Below are 23,001 nucleotides of genomic sequence, written 5' to 3'. Positions count from 1 at the left end.
TCCCACGAGAGGGTCGTGGCCCACCGGGACTCCTGCCCCATCCAACCCCCCGCGTTCCTTGACGCCCCCCCCCCGAAACCCCTGCCCCATCCATCCCCCTCCCCTGTCTGCCCCCAGAACCGGGCAGGAGGATCTCATGGGCCACCATAGTGGGTGCCCACCCTGCCCCTAAGAGCTAGAGGGACCTGCCGGGGGGCGAGGTGGGGAATCCTGGCATTGCTTACCTGGGGCGGCTCCCAGGAAGCATCCGGCAGGTCCCTCTGGCTCCTAGGGGCGGGGGAGCATAGCTAGGTGGGGAGCAGGGGGAGCAGCCACTCCCCCCACTGATCACATCAAAAGTGGCACCTTAGGGACTGACTCCATGGGTGCTCCGGAGCAGGAGTACCCACAGGGAAAATTTGGTGGGTGCAGAGCCCCCACCGGCAGCTCCCCGCCCCTCCCCGCGCCCAGCCCCAGCTCACCTCCGCTCCGCCTCCTCCCTTGAATGCGCCGCCCCACTCTGCTTCTCCGCCCCCAGCTTCCCACGAATCAGCTGTTCGCGCAGGAAGCCTGGGAGGGCTGAAAAGCAAGCGGCGGCTTCACCCTCAGGCCCAGGGAGGCAGAGGCAAGCTGGAGCGGGGAGCGGTTCCCCTGCGCCCCTAGGGTTACCTGCTGAGGCACCGGCAGCCCTCCTCGCACCCCCCCGCCCACCCCAGCTAACCTCTGCTCCGCCTCCGTCTCCCTGGGCCTGAGTGCGAAGCCACCGCTTGCTTCTCAGCCCTCCCAGGCTTCCCGCTTGAACAGCTGATTCGCGGGAAGCCGGGGGTGAGGGGGCAGAGAAAGCAGAGCGGGGCGGCGCATTCAGGGGAAGAGACGGAGCAGAGGTGAGCTGGGGCCGGGTGCAGGGCGGGGAGCTGCCGGTGGGTGCTCTGCACCCACCAAATTTTCCCTATGAGTGCTCCAGCCCCGGAGCACCCACAGAGTCGGTGCCTAAGGTGCCACTTTTGGCCAGTTGTTAAATTTAGAAGCCCTTTTAGAACCTGTTGTCTCTCGTGGAACAACCGGTTCTAAAAGGGCTTCTAAATTTAACGACCGGTTCTAGTGAACCGGCTTCAGCTCACCACTGGTTGTATGTGTTGAGAATTATTTCCTCCATAATCCCATAGCACTCCCTCAATTCATCTCTTAGAGGAATGGCAGACTGATTTCTGCCTGGAGTATTGTTACATTTACAAACATCAGTGGCAAATGGATTACCTCCAGAGGTCTTGTGATTAAAAACCCCCCAGAGCAATGACAGACAGATTACTCAGGTTTTGTGATAACCCGTAGAGTAATGACTGAGTAATTACTGCCAGGGCTTAAGATAGTTTTAATGCTCTGGACTTCTGGGCATCCAGTTGCCTCTGGAGGACTTGTGCTGTTCTCGTCATCTGACAGTGATGTCTCTTTAGTCTGTTCAGACTAGAAACGCAACGGAAAATCTAGTAGTTTTATTAGAGCCATTGGAGAAGTGATAATTTGGCTCCAATGTCTTTTATATATATTCTGTTAACCTCTGATTTTTCTTTGAATATACATCCATGTGGCTCCCACTCTAGATGCACATGCACCCCATATGCATGAGCTCAAAGTCTTTGAATCACAATGTCTGTGGAGCCATGCCTACATAATGCATGTCCTCATGCCCCTTTGTTATTTTATTTTATTATCCAGTCATAGCCAACAACAAAAAATTCTCGTTTGACACCTTTACCTGTGCCAAAATGATGGATTCAAAGCCCTCAGACCTCTAACTGTGTCTGTCCTAAATGGTTACACACTGATGGCCATAGCCACTGTCTTTCTGTCTCATGAGAACCATGTGTCAGATCACTGCTGCATTCGTCAGTTGTCTTAACAAGAACAAGAAAGTTTGGGGCCACCCATCTGAAGTTTTACCTCCTCAAAGCATCTGGGGGGGAATGTAAACTCCCAAAGAGAGAGGATTGACTTCCAAGATGGATCTGATCTTTCCAAGTCTTTATCTTTGTCAGTGTTCCTGCCAGCCAGCACACAACTCCCAAGGTCAGTACCAGCAAAAGACCCTCAGCACCATCAGGCAAGGATCCAGTGTGGAAGATCACCAAAGCTCAGACTGCCACCCTGGCACCAAAGACCAGTCCCATCACCTCAGTGAGGCAAGGGAGACCTGAACACTGGGATATGCATGATTCCCAACACCAGTCCCTTTCTTTCCATAAGGTGGAACCCAAACCTTCAGTCACCAGCTCATCATTAAAGAAGCACAAGGCACATTTAGTGCCCATATCTGAAAATACCTGTAACTGGCAGAAAGCAGCACCAGCTTCGACACCAGTAACAACATCAACATTGGTACCATCAGCAGAATCCCTGCTGGTACCTAATGAGTCTCTGTCGGAGGAGGTAAGAATGTCCCCAGCACCAGTGTCTCTATGCTTGGCACAGGTGCATATTTCTGGCATCTTGGTATTGAAGTCACCTCAGAGGTTGGTGCACCACCTCTGGATGATGTCTGTTCTTCATCTCCATCACTGAAAGATGCCTTTTCTTCTCCATCCACTAGGAAGCTGCCTCCCCTCAAGCCATGAGATGGTCTCTCTCTACAGACTAGGAATCTCAGTGTAGAGCTCCAACTCATCCACCTACAGCATGACAATGATCATGTCAACACCATCTGAACCAGCCTTACCAATACAGTGCACCACCCTGGCCAAATACTAGGGACCACTTCCCAGGGCATCCAGGAGCTGGTCTCCCTTCTGTCAGTCTGGGAAGCATAGATCTCATTCTCCCTCTGCATCCATGACCAGATCCCTGTCTACAGAGAGGGAAAAACAAGAGCAACTGGCAGAGGAGGAAAAGGCATTGGAACCCCCCAGAACAACACCCTTCATCCACCAGAGACTCATCATCATCCTCCCCAGACAAAGCTGTCTCTTTGGCTCCAGTACTGACCCCTGATTACTTTAAAGCATTTTAGGAGCTACTTGTGTGCATTACTGAAACTCTTGATATCGCAAAATCTGTCATTAAAGAAAAAGCTCCCAAACGTTCTCATATTTTGCAGTTGTGTTCCCCTGGTGGGATAGCTCTACCTGTCAATGAGAGGACATCTGAGACCTAGCCAAGACCCTGTGACAGACAGCAGCTGTACTACCACCTATGGCTAAGACAGCAGAAAAAAGATCCCAGGTTCCCCAAAAGGGGTTTGAACAGTTTGACACACATCCAACTCTGAGTTTCTTGATGGTTTCTGAGGTTAATGAACAGACAACAAAGCAGACTAATAGCATTCCTAAAGACAAAGACCCCACACACAAAAAATTAGACTTATGTAGAAGAAAGGTCTATTCATCAGTATCACTGCAGCTATGAATTGCTGATTATCGGGACTTATTTGTGGGAAAACAGCTATCTCATTGGGGTAGGGTATCTTCCACAAGATTCCACAGAGGAGTCAAAAAGCATTCTTGTGGAGGGCCAGCTAGAAGCAAAAACACCACTACAGGCAGCCATGGATGCATCTGATACAGCAGCTAGAGCCATGGCCACTTCTGTGACCACACATAAAGTGTCCTGGCTGCAAGCCTCTGGCATTTGTAAAAAAAAGTGAAACACATAACTGAGAATTTTCTCTTTGAAAGCAAAGAATTGTTCGGCACTCATTCGGACAATGCACTGCACTCTCTCAAGGATTCCAGGGCCATGTTCTGTTCCTTGGGCATCTACACCTTAGCCCCAAACTATAAGCTCTTTAGGTACCCAGTAGCAATTGTGTCAGAAGACACCTACCTACCCCCAACACAGATCTTCTGAATACCTACCCAGGAGGAAGCCAAGATTTTCTTAGAGGAGACCATCATCTTCCTCGACTGTTAGTCACTCTACCTCAGTTTCCAGGCAACACGTTTGATACAAGCGTCAAGAGCCAACTCAGACCACTAGTAACCATCCCATAACCTTCCTCTTGAATGCTGACTTGGTTTCTTCCATCAAGCGTCATTGTTTCTGATAACAACAAACAAATGTGTGCTGGAAGTTATCAGCCACGACTACCGCATCCACTTTTAGCCACTAACCACATTCATCCCCTTCCTTGTCCCTCTTCAGGGACCATTGTCATGAAAATCACCTGAAAGAAGAAAGAGCTTCCCTGTTTTGTCTAGGAGTCATAGAGGAATGCCTCTGGAGTACAGGGGAAGTGACTTTTGTCCTCAGTATTTCCTTATCCTGAAGAAAAAAGGGGCTTTCTTTCTATCCTACACCCAGGGAAGAGTGAACAAATGGATTCACTGTTCCACATTCAGTATGGTAATACTTGCCTCCATCATCCCTTCCCTTCAGGCTCAAAACCGGTTTGAGGCTCTCGACCCACAAAACTCATACTTCCCTATTGCCAGCCACCCAGCCCCACAGGACATACCTGCAATTCGCAATGGGGCCCAGTCATTATCAGTACAAAATGCTTCCATTTGCCATCTCCACAGTACCAGAAGGTCTTCACAAAATGCCTAGCAGTAGTGGCAGATGAGGTATTCGCATATATCAATATGGAGACAATTGGATTATCAAAGGAAGATCTCATCAAGAAGTTGCCAAAGCCGTGAACTATTCAGGCAACTGGGTTTCATGGTGAATTACGATAAATAGTGTCTCATTCCTGCACAGAGGACAGAATTTGTAGGAGCCCTAATCGACTCCAAATAAGCAAAAGCATATCTTCCCAGTAACAGATTTCTTTCCCTTCAAATGATAATCACCAGTATCAAATCAAATCAGCCAACTACAGTAAGAAACTGCCTCAAACTCCTAGGCCACATGACAGTTTGTATACATGATGCCACTACGCAGACTTCATGTGTATCCATTACAAGGCTGGTTAATGTTGGTATATCATCTACCCTACAGGACATCAAATGAGCATCTGAATTGTGGTCCCTGCACACATCCTGTCAGCACTGAACTGGTGGTTAGGCCGAAAAAATGTTCAGAAGAGAGTTCCCTTCTCCACTTCTCTTCCAACAAAGATATTTATCACTTATGTATCAGAACTGGTTGGGGAGCACACCTGGAGCACCTCCAGATACAAAAGACTTGGTCTCAAAAGGATATGACTCTTTATGTTAATGTCCTAGAATTCTGAGTGATCAGATGATCTTGCAAAGCATTCCAGCCTGTTCCACAGAATTCCATGGTGCAAATTCTCACAGATGACACATCTACAATGTACTATAAAGCAGGGAAGTGCCCCATCATCACCCCAATGTTAGGAGGCTGTCATGTTAATGGACATAGTTTCAACAATACAGGATAACCATTAATCACAGTTTCTCTTCATCTTCTAGGAGTCAGCAACAACCTAGCAGGCTTCTTGAGCAGACAATCCACTACCAATCACAAGTGGTCTCTGAAGAGCTCCATCATCAAACCAATATTTCACCTCTGGGGAAATCCCATTATTGGCTTCTTTGCCACAAAAGATCACATGAAACATCCAACCTTTTGTTCCAGGGGAGACATGAGACTGGGATCATTACATGACACCTTCCTTATATTGTGGGATCAATGTCTAGTGCATTTCCTTTGATTCCCTAGATTCCAAGCGTGATGTGTAAAATCAGACAGGAGATAAGAAACGCCACACCTTGTTTCAAGGGCCTTGTGATACTATCTTGACAGAACAGACTGTCTCCCGATCCTTTTATTGTCTTCCCTGGTGCTTCCAAGAATCAAGCTATCTCCTCTCAGAGAATTTTCAAATGGATTATGCAGTGTATATAAAGCTGCTATCATATGACTGATAAGCCTCTCCCTCCAAATGTTAACACTCACTCCAGTGGAGCACCAGCCGCATTATCTGCTTGCATCAGGAACATCCCTGAATCCAGAATTTGCAAGGCAGCTATCTGGTGTAATAGTCTTACTTTTGTTAAACACGATGCCCTTGACCTGGCTGCAAGATCAAATGCCCAATTCAGTAGGAAAGTGTTACAATTGTTGTTCAGTTAGTGACAGTCAGGGCTCATCAGTCCTACTTTCCAGATGGGTCATTGCTTATCAGTCACCTAGAGTGTGATCCCCACAGACACATACTCGAAGAAGAGAACAGTTACTTACCTTATAGCAACTGTGGTTCTTTGAGATGTTGCCGTCTGCATGGATTCCACATCCCGCCTTCCATCCCCACTTTTTCAGAGTCCTCCTTATTTGGGATTCTATATTAGCAAGGGAATTGGGGGCCAGTTGTGACTGCTCTACCATGTGCTTTGGGGCAGGGCACAAAGACACCATGGCATATTGGTGGCCTTGATAGACCCTGCTATTCAAAAGATTCATATCTTCCACACATGGGGTACATGCACACCTACAATGGGATCCACAGACAATATCATCTTGAAGAACCACAATTACTGTAAGGTAAGTAACCATTCATTTCCAGGTATGCTCCAGCTCTCCCTCAGCCTTCATTCTACTGAGTCCTTTTCCAGCCTCTAACACCACAGGAGCCCTCTGTTTCTCCTCTGCTCCTGCTCCCAGTCTGTCTACCTCTTATAAATGCGGTAATGTAAAAAACAACAACAACATATAGGCCAATCATTTACAACTTACATTATGTTTGACTTAATGAATGTCGTAATGCAAGAACAACGAGGAGTCTTATGGCACCTTAAAGACAAACAAATTTATTAGAGCATAAGCTTTCGTGGGCTATGACCCACTTCTTCAAATGTATGGCTTCTTCTTTATGCAAGAAGCCTGCCCTGGGTGTCTCCTTCCTTTGTAGTTGCAAGTGCAACTTATAGTGTCTGATCAATCAGTTAATAAATACTTAACACAGAGGTTCCCACCCACTTTTAACTGTCTCAGGACTGGCTGTGCAGGTTTCTGTGACATCCTCTAGGTTCTTTCTCTCTACAATACTAGTTGGCTCAGGGCACAGCCTCTGGAGTGGACCCCAAAATGCCACTGCTGCCCATCCGTCATTCAGTTATGTGCACATTACTCTGCACCAAAGCCTGCCTGGCCTCAGATCCCAGTCTTGAGATGACAAGCCTGGTTTGGGGCAGCCAAAGCAGGTTAGAGTATGTGCACATGAACGGGAGGCAGCAGATAACAGATGGTAAAGCCAAGGTCTTATTGGTAAATTGGTACACATGCCCAAAACTCTTCTTTAAGAATCTGCTTTTGTACATAGTTCCTAGGCTTCTTATAAATGAGCCTCTGTTTATTTTAAGGGAACTTTATTGTCCATTCATATGGAATTTATATACTGATATTTAAACTTCGTTTCCAAGTACCTACCGGCACTGCTTAAACCACTGTGAGCCTGTGTGACTTCAGTGTTCCTCCACTCTTCTAGGACAAGCAGCTCGGGTACTAGATGCCCTGAATCTTTCCTAATCCCACTCCAAAACCAGTGGTGCTTCACAATGCATAGGACTGGCAGGGAAACTACAAATAGCTATCTCTGTGACATAGTTAGCTGTGTTCACTCTTATGCACCAGCAGCATGTCCTCAGATGTCTCTGCTCCAGTCCGCAGGGCCTTGCCTCAGTGGAATTAGGAAAACATTTTGGCAGTGTCTGTGGTTTCAGCTTGTGAGATTCTTGCTCCAGAAACTGCAGTTGGACTGAAATCTATACAGCAAGATGGCGGCGGCAGCCAAAGGCAGTCTCATTTGAACGACATGCCTGCAGCAGCGACGGTTGGCATGGGTGTGCTCCATGCTGCTTGGTTTAGAGGCTGTCCCTCATGGTGACAGTAGAAAGAGTTTTGCTGTTTTACTGCCACATTCCACTAGCCAGGAATAAAAAGTCACCTCCCAGCACTAGTTGACAGAGTTCGTTTAAAAAGGTCACATTCCACACATAGCTAGGGATGCTCGTGATGAAACAGATACTCATGGATCTGTAAAGGACTGACACTCACAAGGCAAGGTCCTTGCATACCAATCCACCAGCAGTGGTGGAAAAAATGGTGGGACATGGAAGTTCTCACAACATTTTTGAAGTATCGGAGAATATTTTCAGCAAGCAACATGGAAGACCAGACTTTTAGAAGGTTCAGTTCACCATCCCCTCATCTCATACCCACACCCATCCACCCACCCACCCACCCACACACACACAGAGAACTATGTGTCCACAATTTCAAGAGAGCAAGACTTTATTAACTAGAGACTACTAGGTGGGACATCTATTGATGTTAACAAATATTTCCATTGGGTTATAAGCCCTTTTTGTAGGAAATATCAACATTTAAATTATATTTGATGCTTTCTGAAAATTCAGGCCAGCTACTCAAGGAGTGGGAGAGGGATTACCCAAGATACACTTTGCTTCTTCAGTCATACCAAGTAGACAGTCTCTGATTCATAGTTACCTAACAGATTACTGATTGCTCAGTATTAGCGACCACATGCTAACTATTTTGGTGCATTCATAGCTTCTTAAATATCTTTTCATATAGAATTGTTTTCACTGTTACATTATTATTATCCTCGCATTCTGGTCAAATACTGATGATATCAGAACTATGAGTAAGGAACAGTAACTTTACAGCACTTACAAGGCTTCTTGAGACAGCCAGTCACAGGAAAACTCTATTTCTGATGTTATCAGCCTGGTCATATTGGTAATCCTGAAAGATTCCCACAGCAACCTGAGAAGCGTTGAATGCCCTGGATTCCTGTTGACTTCAATGGAACCTGCGGGGCTCCGCACCTCCTAGCAGGAGCTCAGCACCTGGTAGGATTGGGCCTCTCCTGTGAGCAAAAACTCAAGTTCAAAATAATGTTTTGCAAGACAGACCAAAAGAAAAAAAATATCCATTGTCAGAAAGGAAGAATTTGCGGAGCAGCATTAAAACAAAATCTTTATCTGGCCTGTAAGAAAAATGTCTGTATGGGCAAATTTCCATCTTCAGTATTCCAGCCAAATTTTCCTTGTTTAATACTTGAAAAGAAAACACAAGAGCAAGACCCTTGAAAGAGGAGGGTAAAAGCAAAGAGACCCTAGAGTGCAAAAGCAATGAGTTAACCAAAAAGAGCACCAGGGAGCTCGGGATAGCTTTCGTTTTTTATTGCCCTCATTTGCCCGTGTCACTGGATGTTCAGGGCATCTAAAAATACAGCCTCACTTTACATAAAAACAAAATACAAAGCTAATTTGGTTTGTTCAATGTCCTGAGTGTGTTCCCATTGGCAGAATGCACGTAAGCATCTTGCTCGGGTCCCAAGTCTCATGGTGGCCGAGGTCATCTGCAAGGGAAGAAGCAGTGCACGAGTTCCATCCTCACTAGTGCAGCCACAGAGAATAGCTTCAGAGATGCTTCCATCAGTCCGCCTGTGCCGTAGGCTGGTCACTACAGATTAAGCTGAGGGAGCCTACATAAAGTTTTCATTCATTTTTGGATTCTCTTGTACTCTCTGGTACAACCTGGAGCACTAGCTACTGTCATTAGTTTTTCAGAACTAATCTCCACACTGAAAATGGCCTCAAAGACTAATAAAGAAAGAGGGTCATGTACAGTGTTCGAGTGATTAGGTTTTTCTAGGGGTAGCTGGAACTTGGCTGCTACCAGACTCCATTGGCTCATCCATCACTTCCCTGGAGTTTCTTTTCTTGTGGGGGTGGGTGAGGATAGATCATGGAGAGGGCTAATTGACAGCTTTACCATCCCACTTTCTACAGCTGGCAATGGCTATTGTAGGGTTGCCAAGCGAGTGATTACATTATCTCAGCCTATTGTTTTAATAACCGCGATGTAATCACTGAGAACTGTATGCTAGGACATGGGGACATATAAATAGAAAATGTCATAGATTTGGGCTATTGTGGATTAAATGGGTTTGCAGATCAGACTGAAATATTAGGAGATGGCTGCTTCTTATGCAGAAGTGGCCTAAAGTTGAGATGGGGAGCTCAGTTAGTGGCTGTACTGGGAGATGTTGGCCCTTCTGAGTTCTAGTTAGAGTCGGAGGGTTGGGATAGCAGAAATGTATTAGCAGCATTCTGTCCTCTACTCCCTAGAGGGTTCAGGATGCCTAGAAACCCAGAAAACACTGGGCCAAATTCAGATCTACTGTCAGCGGGTGCAGTTCTCATCGGGAGTTGCATCCACGTTTGCCAGGGCTGAATTTGGTCCACTGCATCCTTAGGGAATCAGCCCAGTCTACTTTTGCATTCTTTTCCGCATATTTTGCCCTCTTCTGCCATTTTGTTGCTCCTGTGTTAGCCCGGGCCTCTTACTGGAGACTTATTACAGCTTATTTCTGTCTCCCTTTCTTTAAAGCCAGCTGAACATACCCAATGCTCTTCCTCTATGGTAAGACCAAAAATACAGACCGCCCTGACAGCTTCTGTGACAGTCATCCTCTCACACTCCTTTACTCTCTTCCCCTGATCATGGGTTTTTTCTCCAAGCCCAGCCTAGTTATCTCTGCATGAAGCTGCTGTGTTGTGTATTTGTGTGAGTCTGGTGTTCACATGAGCTCTGAATATGCTACATATGTGTATTTCTCATGCATCCTGAGTTTTCCTTTGGTCAAATTAATTGTTGCCTACTTTCTAATGAATTACCAAGAGAGAACAAGAACTGTTAAGATTTCTTGTTAGCAGCTAACTTTCCATATCAATTTGACATTGGATTGACTTGCAATGTGATTTCAAATCCAATTTTACTATAAAGGTTTGGGCTCTGAATCTCAGATGAGCTGAGATGGATAGAATAGTGAAGTTTAAATTCACCTTTTGTGTAAGAAGAGGATAAGCAATAATAATCAAAAACTACACAACCTTTGAGGGCTACATTTTAAAACATCATACCATCAGGGGTGTATTAAACCCATTCTCTGTGTGCAGCCATGCAGAACTTCTTTGCTCTGTCAGAGATACGCACATCAGAGAGCTGCTGGAAAATGAGAGTATAGCAAGCAAGGAGGAATCTGTTCAGACTGGCCAAGTAGTTGTCACCTGATCTTATACTGTCCAGCTCCCCAAGTAAACATAACAAATATGGAAGATGTAAGCAAAAATTCCCTAATTTATGCACCGCCATAGTAGGTGCAATTACACCCTACCCATATGGGAGTAAAATTTTAAATAATTGGCCTTAACTCTCCTTTGAATTTAGTTTATTAGAGGAAATTGAGCCAGAGGGCTTACATGGGATGGGAGTGGTGCACAAGCTTTGTAGTTGTCTTCTTGAATAGTAATCCTGGATGTAGACAGGCAAGTGTCATGTCTATTTAAATGCTCACAGCCAAATTCTTCTCTTATTTACACACCATTGACTTTAGTGAAGTTGTGCTGATGTAAATGAGAGGAGAATTTGGCTTACAGACTATTCGTGGTGTTAAAGTGGGAGGAGGGCAGGCAGATGTTAAGATTGGGGGGATACTTGTTGAGGTTTGTTCCTGGAGGTTGTGTGTCCCCTCAATCTCTCCTTCACTAATCAGTGTGCTCAGCCTGCAAGAGGCCACACAACCTCACGTTGAATTCTGTGCCTTGCCAACAAATGGGGAACCCCCTACCTCGCATTGGCACAGGTTTACTGGTCCCCAGAATCCCACACTGTAGGCTGGAGGAAGACACTTGCTCTCAGAGGTTTCACTGATGATTAAAATGCTTGGTATATCAGGCAAAACTGCACCTCCAGCGCAGCTCTAATCTACTAAACACGGCACAATGTTTTTCTGTGATTCTAGCTTGAAGTATAAGTAGCCACACACCATTGCAACTCACATGCTGGAACAGAGGGTCAGCTGTGAAGTGGTTGAATGAAACTAGAATTTTTTCTAGTGATCTCAGAAATATAAATCCAAGTAGTTTCTACAGCTTGGATTTCATGAGGAATAGAAATGCAAGCAGATGCTGCTTATTTTGAGCTATAATAGGAAATCCAAAAGCTCTGTTCTCTCCTGGTTTATACAGTGGTGACTAGTTAAGAAGGGGTGATCTGCACTGTTTCTGAGTCCTGAATGTTACAGTGCTTGGCATCAAGCTCTTGGCTTTGCAGCAGGGAAGGGAGGTGGTGTCTATGTGCTTCTCTGGCAGAGTGAGTAGGAGGATGACAAGATTATCTCCCTATATAGCACAGGGTTATGTTCCCACAGCATTTCCGATGGAAACTACTGCCTACATATATTTAGCACAATATTTTCAGGGGAGTAGGGGGCAAAATGAACTGGGGACCCTGTAACTGTTCTGCACAATTCCCCCAAGCAGAGTGATTGTCTCACCTTGAGCTAGGCAGCAGGGTTCCTTACACAAGCTAAGGCAAGGCAACTGACTCCTTTTTGTTTGGGAAGCTATTGCCCAAGCACACGTGAAGCATGAAGAATGTCAAAGCTGGTTGCAGGCCCTGGGGGAAATGCTTAGGGACAAGGCTGAAGCAGTAAGAAAAGCAGAGGCCAGGAGAGAGACTATTTAAAAATGCTCCCGGCCTGAGCGCGAGCTGTCAAGCCAAAATTAAAAATAATACTGCGCAGTGCATAGGCTGTGGGAAATACAGAGGGGTCATGAGAAAGACGAAGGGCCCAGAGCTCAGGACTGTGAGTGCACAGTGCAGAGCTCAAAAACCACAGCCATGCCACTGCGGAGATGGGAAGGCTGATTCCGAGGCTCAAGCAATGCTAAGAGCTTGGCTCAGTGGCAGCACATGCTATGCTCATGTGGGACCTCTAAGCTTCAAAGCAGACTTGGGACCTGCCCGAATTCCCCAGGCAGAGCAGGCTAAGTGCGTCATGGATACTTAGTGCCAGATTAACCAGGACAGCTGGATGATGCACATTATGTAGTAGCTTCAGAGACAACTCCAAAAGAAAACTGTCTTTTTCCCCCACTGTCTAATTGTGACTTCTTGGCCACTGTAATTACAGAGGGGAACTGAGGGCTCCTTAAGAAGATACTGTCAGGAAAACTATTCCATTACCTTTAAGACCCTAATCATGAGTTCAGGCACCCTCAGTAAGAAACCCAAAGGAAGGTTTTGATGAGAGGTTGCACAGCTCCACTGGGGAATACTGAAATCCAGAGAACTTTTAGGATGGCACCACAGCCTTGGATAGAAGGCAGGTTAGATGCAGGGATAGAAACCTGCATCAATCCATCTGAGCTGCTGGGGCTACTGCAATGCCAGAGAGCTTTAACAATGAAAGGGAACAGTGCAGTGAGCTTTTCCTACGTAGTGTTGTCTGTGACCCAGGATCTTTGTTCCTCATCTGCTGTTATAACTACTGCCTCTGTGCCAATGGGTTCCAGAATGCAGAGGAAAACTCGCGCATCTCAATCACCTTTTTCCGACTCTTCCGTGTGATGCGTCTCGTGAAGCTCCTGAGCCGTGGGGAGGGCATCCGGACATTGCTTTGGACCTTCATCAAATCCTTCCAGGTATTCCTTCACTTATCACTAAGCAGACACGCCTGGAAAGAGGTATTTATGCTCTTTTTTGCCTTTCAAAGAGAGATTTTCATGCTGGCAGGATGGGCCTTACGCACAAAGGGCAAAATTTTCTCCTATGCAGCAGGCCAGCACATTGTTTAAGTGGGACTTCAGTGGTGCAAAGGCCTCATGTTGGCCTTCTGCACAGTGGTGAGTTCTACCGAGACAGCCTAGGTAACTCCTTGGGTCCTATACACACTTGGCATCTCATGGGACACGCTGGTCTCTGCTTCAAACCAAAGTGAAAGGCAATTCAGACATGAAAACGCTGCCCTGGTTGCTTTATAATCATTAGCAGCACTTTAAGCACCATACTGGCAGGGCCGCTGACACCGGGGTGGGGGGGGAGGGGCAGCTGCTCTGGGGCCCAGCAATTTAAAAGGGTGCAGGGCTCCTGGCAGTGACTGGAGCCCCGGGCCCTTTAAATCACCGCCAGAGCCCCAGGCCCTTTAAATCGCTGCTGGAGCCCTGGGCGGTTCAGGCTGGGCAGTGCTGAAGGGTTGGTGGGGGAGTCTGGCCCCAGCCCTGCCCCTTCTGCCCGAGGCCCTACCCTTCCGGGGGCCCAGAGCCACCCCACCCCCACCTTGCCCAGGAGCCCAGCCACCCTGCGTACCGGTAAGTACTTTAAGTTACTTTCACCCCCTGGGTGTAATGTAGCTGTAACCTGTTAAATAACTGCCTTTTTCACCCCAGAGCTAACTGCATTTCAGTGGGAGGAAAAGTGGTCTAGGGTTTGTAAAGCACTTTGAGATAATTCAGAGTGAGAGATGAGATATAAAGGTAAGGTGGTATGGTTATTAACCTATTGCACCACAGCAGGAAGTGAAGCAGACACTCCAAACTTAGCCAGATCTGCAATCTAAGGTATGGGAGTAAACAGAGTGGGTGAGGAGAGGGGGACCATGAAGCATAAGAATGATCATCTCTGAGAGTAACAAACAAGGAGACATCCACCCATTTGAAATAATGGTTTCAAAGAGTTGCTGAGGTTAGCTAAGTTACAGTTACTAATGAAGCCCAGCATATTTCTGCATTTCACAGGTGTTTGACATGGACTTATTGGGCCAACACAACCTGATACTAGCAGGTTCAGCTTCTGAGAAAGAGTCTGGGCCAAGTATAGGAGTGATGTAAATGGTGGTCTAAATAAAATATCAAGTGTAAGGTGGGCAGACAATGTAGTCTAAGTAGGTAAAAAAGTAGCATGTACCAATGTGTGATTCAGCGAGTGTGCAAATGAGTGTAACACACAAGCCAAACAATTCACAAGAAGCTGAAAGAGAAAGCATATTTCCCTAAACCCACACACAGGCTCCAATTCTGCTCCCAGTGAAGGCAATGACAAAATTTCCACTGACTTAAATGGGAATGGGAGCTGGTCCACACTTTTAAACCTACTCTGCACCATCTTCCCCCTTTTCTGGGGCCGAATTAAGCCCTGCTGTAAGTGGCCACAATGCCCATTGACTTCAGTGGAGTAACGCTTTCCTATATCAGGGATTTGAGTTTGGTCCCTTCACAATACAACTCCTGGGTACTGTAAAATAACACCGCCAAGTTGGTGTAAATGACTCATTTTGTCCACTCACTGAATGCCAAATCGGTACAAGTGGCTTTCACCCATTTTTCTGACCAACTCATACCCGTAATCTACCCCACCACTTCCATCACCGCTAACTTTGGTTTGCTGTGTGAGCAGCTCCAGTGGGAACTATTTTGGCAAGATAGGTAGGAAGCAGATTCATTGACACAGCCCAGTCATCACTAACCCAGGAATCACAATGAAGTTTTCAAATTCTGGCTGCCACACCGGCTTAGGAACAGCTCCTTTCAGTTCTGAGATCAGCTCTCCCCTCCCCAGGCCAGAAGGGATGAGAATGAGGGAGATGTGTTTGCAGCATGGGTAACCAGACCCACACTAGCTTTAATCTAGTCAGCGCAGCTAAAAATAACTGTGACATTGCAGCGGCACAGGCTTCAGCATGGGCTAGCAACATGCATCTGTATCTGGGGTCCCAGGCAGTCTGGAACAGCCCACGCAGAACCCCAGGCCTCCGCATCTTCACCTATTTTTAGCTGTGATAGCTAGATTAAAACTAACATATTTAACCAAGCTGCAGTCACACCTCCAGCTACAGTGTAGACATACCCTGGTGGGAAAGGGAGTGGCCTCTCTGAGGTCTTCTTGGCTGCAGAGTCACTGTGAGGCAGGGCTGAAGGGTGATGGGAGGAAGTCAGTGGAGAGGGCAGAGTGCGAGGACTAAAAATAGCTAAGAGCTCTCTGTTCAGCCAGTCCCACTATCAAATCTGAATTTTGATGATTTTTTTCCCTGGGATTGTGCATTTTTCTGTGTCTCAGAATATGCCCAAGAAATGTCCTAACTCATCCAGGACAGCCTGATATTCATCAGCTGCCCCATGTTGTGGAAGTTCAGATCTGCCCCGCCCCGGCCATTGCTGTGATTAGTGCTCTACTGGTGGAGCTGCATGTTGATCAGAGGAGTGGTCTTCTGGGAAATGAGTCAGCAAAGCTTCCACATTGTGAGGCATCAACACAGACCAGAATGGATAATCTGGGTAGAAGAAAATCATAGGGGTGTTGAGAGCAAAGTAAGGGAGTGAGAACCAAGAGGAAAGAGCAGTGAAACCAAGCAGAGGCAGAGCTGAAGGGGAGTAACCCAGGAGAGTGGGACCAGAAGGAAGTGAGGGAATCCTGGAGGATAAGGGAGAGAGGAAAAGGAAAACAGAACAAGAGAGGGGGATGAAGTTGGAAAACAAAAGGAGAGGAGTAGAACAGATTGAGAGAGTAGGGTAGGGAAGGCAGCCCTCTAGTGCCTCTTCTAAAGTTATAAGAGCTTCTAGGAGCTTGGCCTGTTGGGTCGTTGTCTGGACGCTGCCTGGACCACTTTTGGGGTCTCAGCTATCCCCAAGTTCATAACCTTGATTTGACCCATAAGGGCTGTCTCCAAATTTACAGACCCAAATTCCAGTTTGGTTTACCTCTACTGCAGCCTGGAATTACCACAGGGATTAATTTGCCCATTAGGATTAGTAGAACACCGAAGATTTCCCTGCCTTGTGTTCCATTTTGATTATTTAAATGGATTGTTTAAAGTTAAATGCAATAGATCTAAGGTTTAAATCCTGTTTTAAGATTCTAGTTCACTCATGGACAAATCCGACAGTCCTTACTTTATCAAAACACTTATGGAAATCAGCTCTGTCTGAATAAGGACTGCAGGATTGGGCCCTAATGAAACGTAGGGGTAAACTTAAAATCTACAAATGAAATTCAAATAACAATACAAAATTCTGGACCAGACACTCCCAAAAGAGAAGGTGTTCAGCACCCAAATCAGGGTCAGTATCCAAATTTTGCAGATGGCTCTAAGATCTGTAAAATGGACCAAACCAAAATCTCAGATCGCAACACCCTCAAACTTTGAGGTGTTCAGACTCAGGATGGAGATCTGAATTCCGTGGCTTGAGCCCATCTCTGCTAAATATCTTTAAAAAACAAGAAGGTGGAAAGTCAGTTTCTCTTTTAGAGCCGGACTGTTATGCTTATAAGCACACGGGATTTTTTTTAGGAGAAAAGGCAATACTCCGCCTTTATTGAAGATACAACAATTAGCATATGCATTCAATCATATCACACACATACACACATGCACTGTTCCACCAGTCGATGTTATAGTTACTAGTCCAGAGTCCGGATCAATCTAGTGGCAAGCTAGGTTGATCACAGGTAGGGAGGAGCCGGGTTTTGTTGGTCACGACACGATGCTCTGGAGAAGTCTTGGCAGGACAAGCCCAAAGTTTTATGGCAAGGAACCCTGTTTCTATAGTGATTTTTTTTTGTTGGGACTAATGAGTTTTGCACCATTATGCTGTAATTAATTGTTGTTTGATGAGTGCTTGGTTTTTTTATTGTTTTTTTTATTATTATTTTTTATTTTGGTTTTTTATTAAGCTTTTTAGGGAATTATTTTATTCTGGTTTTGATTACAGCTATTTTGTTTTTATTGATAGGTGCCTGTTTTATTTTTAGAGTTGTTAATTTGCCCTTTTTTGACATTTTAATAGGGGCATGTTGCAACCTCCTGGCGCCCTTGGGTTTGTCTCCAGTTCCTCCCTAGACCGTCTGGTTTAGCGATGGCCTTCACACTTATTTTTTAATACATACATTCATCATTCACACACAAAACAGAATTAATTTACACAGAACATTTTGAACAGGAACATCAAGCTGCAATGCAAAAGCAAACAATCATGGCATTCTTTTACTTATTTTAAAATGCTAAACCTACCACAAAATGGTGACCCTCAAAGGTCTGTTACTGCCTTGAAATCAGTCCAGATACAAAGAAATTCTGGCTGATGGATTTTTACCAATGGCATATTAGGCCATTCCTTTTCGCTATTCAAAAAGGGTGGCTGGCAGGATATGCTCAAATCATACATTAATACATTTAATACATGCTACATTATTATTTTTTATTTTACATTATACAAAATACAAACAAAATTTTGTTACGACAGGACCCTGTGATGTGCTGAGTGCCCTGGATTCCTGTTAAAGGTAGTGGAAGCTGAGGACACGCAGCCTCTCACAGAGCAGATCTCCTACTTACAAGCCAGCACCAGCTATCAGGACTTTGCATTTTCCTTTTCAACAGCTGATCACAGACACCTAACGCATCTCTAAAACCATCATAGATACCTAACTCAGAGCAGGGAATATAGCTCATACTGCTTTCGGTGCTTGTGATATCATCAGCCATAGCAGGAGAAGCCTTGAACTTTGGTCTTAGCACTTTACGCACTTCTCATTTCACCAAAGTAGCTGCAGAATGTCACACTAAAGAGCATCACTTGCTGCTAATATCAGGGCGATGCTAATTATAAGATTTCTACATTTGGAAGACGAGCAGATATTGGACCTAATTCTGGTCTTACTCTCATTGGTGTACAACAGAGTGATTCCATTGAAGTCTGTGGAGTGTAAGTGGAAGCATAATTGGGCCTATCTTGTTTTGGGTGATACAATGGCTGTATTTGAGGCACCTTGGTGAAATCAGATGTGGATCACTAGAGGCATCTAGTGGTCAAATGGATAAATTGCAGACCTTAATTGATTCTGGACTGGCACTGTTCTCCTCAGGCCATCTTGATAAAGCAGGGCCCCAGTAAAATAAGCCTGGCTCCAGCATGCCAAGTTATCTGATTAATTGATACAATGTGTTCTGTTCTGTTATTTTTTTTCCTCCAGGCTCTCCCCTATGTGGCTCTTTTAATAGTGATGTTATTCTTCATCTATGCAGTGATTGGAATGCAGGTAGGTGATTCTCAAGAGCTATGTTATCTTTCACACATGAAATTCTGGGGAGGATAGTTGCACAAGAAGTCACCAGATCATTTTCTGGTCCTACACGTAGCTCCTCTCCTAGCCATATAATCAGGCATTTATGAAGTTGAGCTCAGACAATAAACCTGAGTCAATTCAAAAAACATTGACTGGGTTTACGCTGCCAATAGGACTTGACAGCCACATCAGCCAAACCAAACAAAAACACTGTGTAGCATTAAAAAGAACCTCACAGCACCTCCCAAAGGAATATCCCTACAGCCGTATCAAAGGTGGTTTACTGGCTTGCTCGTTTTCACACAGCAACCAGTTCAAATGGCTCCTGGTCATGGTGGTGATCGGGCCTGATTATTCTCTCACCCCACTTTCACACTGGCGTAACTCCATTGACTTCAACAGAGTTACTCGTGATTTACACAGGTGTAAGTAAAGATATGCTCAGACCCAACATCTCAACTCTTTACTTGTGTCAATTCCTCATGAAGCTGCATCAGTACTATATTGTATTCCGCTTACGAAAACAAATTTGGAACCAGCATGAGCATTAATCTATGCAAATGACTTATACTGTATAGAGACAAGTGGAAAAAGCTATTGATGTGTGCATAGTATGTGACTGTCCCAGCTATACGTTGCATTCCTGCCTCACTTACTGGTGATGGTTTTTCATACTAAGCTTTACTTTCCATTTCTTAGTTAATCAAAAGTCTCAGATCAACCACCAGACCATCAGAGGTTAGAGACCAAAAAAAAGAAAGGCATGGTATATTACTTCCAAAGGTCTTTCACCATCCCACAGTTCGTATTCTTCACAATGGAGCCAGAAATTGTTAGAAAGAACGTAAGAAAGGTTAGGCAAAATTCATCTGATTCGCTATGTCTCATTTTTTTAAATTATTTTTATCATAATCCAAATTTATTACCTTTTCACTCTCTACTCTAGTCTCCTCTTTCTCAAGAAACAAAGCTTGCTATCTCTTGAATTAATTTAGACTGTCTCTGTTGGATCCTCAATAACTCTGTCTATTTAGCTCTCCAATTAGAGTGGTCACCTTTTAAAACTTTCCAGTTTTGCCTTTATTAATCTAACTAGCTAATGTTACCAAGATCTTCCTAGTATTTCCTATATAGTATAGGGAACAATTTGGGAATACTTCTTACTTATACTTACCTAGCTGCTACTACTACCATTTAATGATGACCTCTGTGTGCCTATCTGTCTATAGTATCTCGAATGAGCCTGTTACTGTAATATCTAGGTGCATGATCCAATAATTCTATTATCTTTTGTGAGAAATCTCCTGTTTTTAACGAGTGGAAAAACCAGATGTCTATCAGTTGTGTCGATCCCTTTCCAAATTCCAAAGATCTCTGCTAGGTCACCTTCTAGTCTCTGCTTTTCCAGTGAGAAGCCCAAGTCTTTGATTGTTCCTCATCACTTAGATTCTTCAGACCCGTTATAATGTTTGTTGACCTATACAGTGCCAAAGGCAATAATGTAATTACAGGTAGTTAGTTCGCACTTATGACCCCCGGTTTGTGTGCTGTCTTGAGCCTGTTTAAGCAGAGTTCTTGAAGAAAGCCTTCAGTATCTCACTGTTGAGCAGCTCACTTGAAAGCCTAGATGACAATGTCATAAGCATGACAATACTTTGACAATGACATAAGAATTTCCTATATAAAGGAGACCTATCAGTTCATCTTAGCTACCTCCCTGACATGAAGTGTAACAATATTCAAGCCTCACTACCTCACATGCACAAGTGGAAAAATACAAATTGATGCTGATGGATGAAGCTACCAATCTGATGATAGCCCAAGAGGCACTGTCTAGAAAGGACAAGAGGGAGGAACCTCCTCCTGTATCTTCTTCTACTTGCAGCTCTTCCCTCATGCTCCGTTTCACCGCTGAGTAGTGTAGCAAGCCTGTAGTAACACTGCCAGTGCCTTGTATGAGTTGAAGCTGGGTAGTTAAAAGGACAATCAGACTCTTCCAACAGGGAAACTCCCTCATGTACTGTCTGCTGAAAGGAAAAATATGGGCTGCCTCAACTCAAGCTGCCTCTGAGTATTTGAGCTGTCCTCCCACGACAGTTACTCCCAGCGCCTCCTCAGTGCAGCTGGGGCTGTCATGCCCACCAGAGAGAGGGGGGATCTGAACCAGGAGAAGCCCAAAGGGCTCTTGAAGAGCATTCTATTTAAAGATGGCCCTTCTAAGATGGAACTGTTTTCCTGTAATTCTCCCTGTACTTCTCTCCTTCTATTTATTTTTTAATTACAGAGGATATTTGCATGCAAAGAGGCTCTTTGTTCCTCCAGAGGCGCTCGGTTCTTGCTGTTCATTCTGGCTATGAGGTTACTACACTCTGTCCATGAAATAGGCATCATGGTGATGTCAGATGGGGAATAAAGAGCCCTGAGTAGATGAAGTTCTAAGAGAACTTTCTGGCCTGGCAAGGCTTCCTCAGCTCTTTGCAGTGGTGGCTATAAAAACTAAACCTGTACAAGATGCTTTCAAGGAAGCCTGAAACCGTCTGAAACTCCCCTGCCTTTGGGTTTCATTACAAACTCAAAACTCAGACCCTGCTCATCTAAGATTCGCTGAGGATTGTGGGCTAGATTCTGTGATCTGACTAAGCTGAGCTTGGTGCAAAACTGGTGGAGTTGGTGGGGATCCAAGATAGCTTTAACCCACCTTTATGCTCCTCCAGTTTTGGGGACCTAATGCCAGTCTCCTTTAATCCTAAGGCTGACCCACAGCCAGTCTGCTCCCTTTGTAACTCGAAGCAGCATAAGGGATAGGGGCGGATGAATCCACATGGACTGCAACTGAAGAAAATGTTTGCACAAGCCCTAGCAAAGCAAAATTGCAGAGTTTCCCTCAGCTCTGATAAATACCAAAATTCAAGTACAGGTGCATTCACTGAGGAGGATGCCCTTTAATAAGTGGGCTGCTTAGTGCCCAGATTCATCCCTGATCTAACTCCATTGACGTGAATGAGGATGCACCTTTGGTTTTTTTCCAAGTTTTTAATCAGTGGCTCTTAAACCTTTCTGTGCTTGTATCACAGACCACTACTTGATCCTTAAGACAGCAATTCTCTGGTGGACACCTGCCTTCCTCAACCTACTCCCACATCTTCCCTGCAGGAACTAGAGTGACTGAATTCCTAAAAAGTACCATTAGGACAGTAATGTGTTTGGGAAAGAAGATAGAAATGAAGTCAGTTTGGTATGATGGGGCTAGCTGCTTAGTTACCTTTCCCCCTTGTATACTTATGCTGTTTATTTCTCCTCCTTACATGTAGGACTTTGTGCTTACTAGTGCTGCATTTGTCTGCATTGCTTACAGCCCTGACTCGAATCTCTATAGGTCGCTCTGCAGTTTGCCTCTCTGTGTTTACTTCCTCCCTGGCTTCAGTGTTGTCAGCAGATTTGATTAAGTTGAATTTTACACCCAAAAAGTCCCAATCAAACAAAAACACACATAGAAAGAGACTTGTTAATAGGTTTCCCTGTCTGTATAGCAGCCCAAACACATGCATACAAGGGAGTTCTGGCAGGCATCCAAAGAAGCCATTAAAACTTCCTATTGGGACCTCATATTGTTTCAATGATGAAAGCTTCGCCTCTTGGATGGCAGTAACTTCACGGAGCAGCTGAGCTCCACAGATCAGAATTGAAGAACCTCTGCTTTAAATGAAATTTCAAGACTTCTGATAGGTCTTCTCTCTCAGTAACTGTTGCTCTGCATGCTTTGCCCTCTCCTCCTCCCCCCACCCTCCTTGTCTTCTGATTTCTCCTTTTCCTCATCCTGCCACACCCTCTTCACATGCTATGCTCTCTCTCTTTCCCCTGCCCTCTCTCTGGATAGCAGTTCTGCTCTTTCTTTTCTCCCTATTCACTGCCTGAGGCACTCCTGGTTAGCCATTGCAGGATTCACTAGCACTGCAAGTATTACTCAGAAAAAGTCTGATCCGGAACTCCTTGAAATCAATGGAAAGACTCCCATTGCCTTCATTTTTGATCAGGGTCAAGCACCAAGTCCTGTATGTCCTTGTGCTGTCCTTAATCATACTTCTCATTGACTTCAGTGGGAGTTTAGCCCCAAGTAAGGACTGCAGGATTCAGCCCATAGTTTTTTTTAATTCTTGCCCCTGTTCCAGTGTCCATGCAGCAGTGCTGGTT

At 45.1% G+C, this 23,001-nt stretch overlaps 1 protein-coding gene across 2 annotated transcripts in view; it reads left to right on the top strand.

The window, feature by feature from the left end:
- Positions 1-23,001, top strand: part of CACNA1C (calcium voltage-gated channel subunit alpha1 C) — a 709,385-nt gene that overhangs the window by 652,682 nt on the left and 33,702 nt on the right. For both annotated transcript variants that reach the window (XM_077827237.1, XM_077827230.1), the window contains exons 31-33: positions 10,297-10,329; positions 13,266-13,394; positions 18,718-18,783. In XM_077827237.1, coding sequence (XP_077683363.1) covers positions 10,297-10,329; positions 13,266-13,394; positions 18,718-18,783 — 228 coding nt within the window. The remainder of the gene's footprint in view (positions 1-10,296; positions 10,330-13,265; positions 13,395-18,717; positions 18,784-23,001) is intronic.

The sequence above is a fragment of the Eretmochelys imbricata genome, chromosome 1 (assembly GCF_965152235.1).
Source record: "Eretmochelys imbricata isolate rEreImb1 chromosome 1, rEreImb1.hap1, whole genome shotgun sequence".
Lineage (NCBI taxonomy): Eukaryota > Metazoa > Chordata > Testudines > Cheloniidae > Eretmochelys > Eretmochelys imbricata.
Note: the sequence above shows the minus strand (reverse complement) of the source record. Positions and strands in the feature narration are given on the sequence as shown.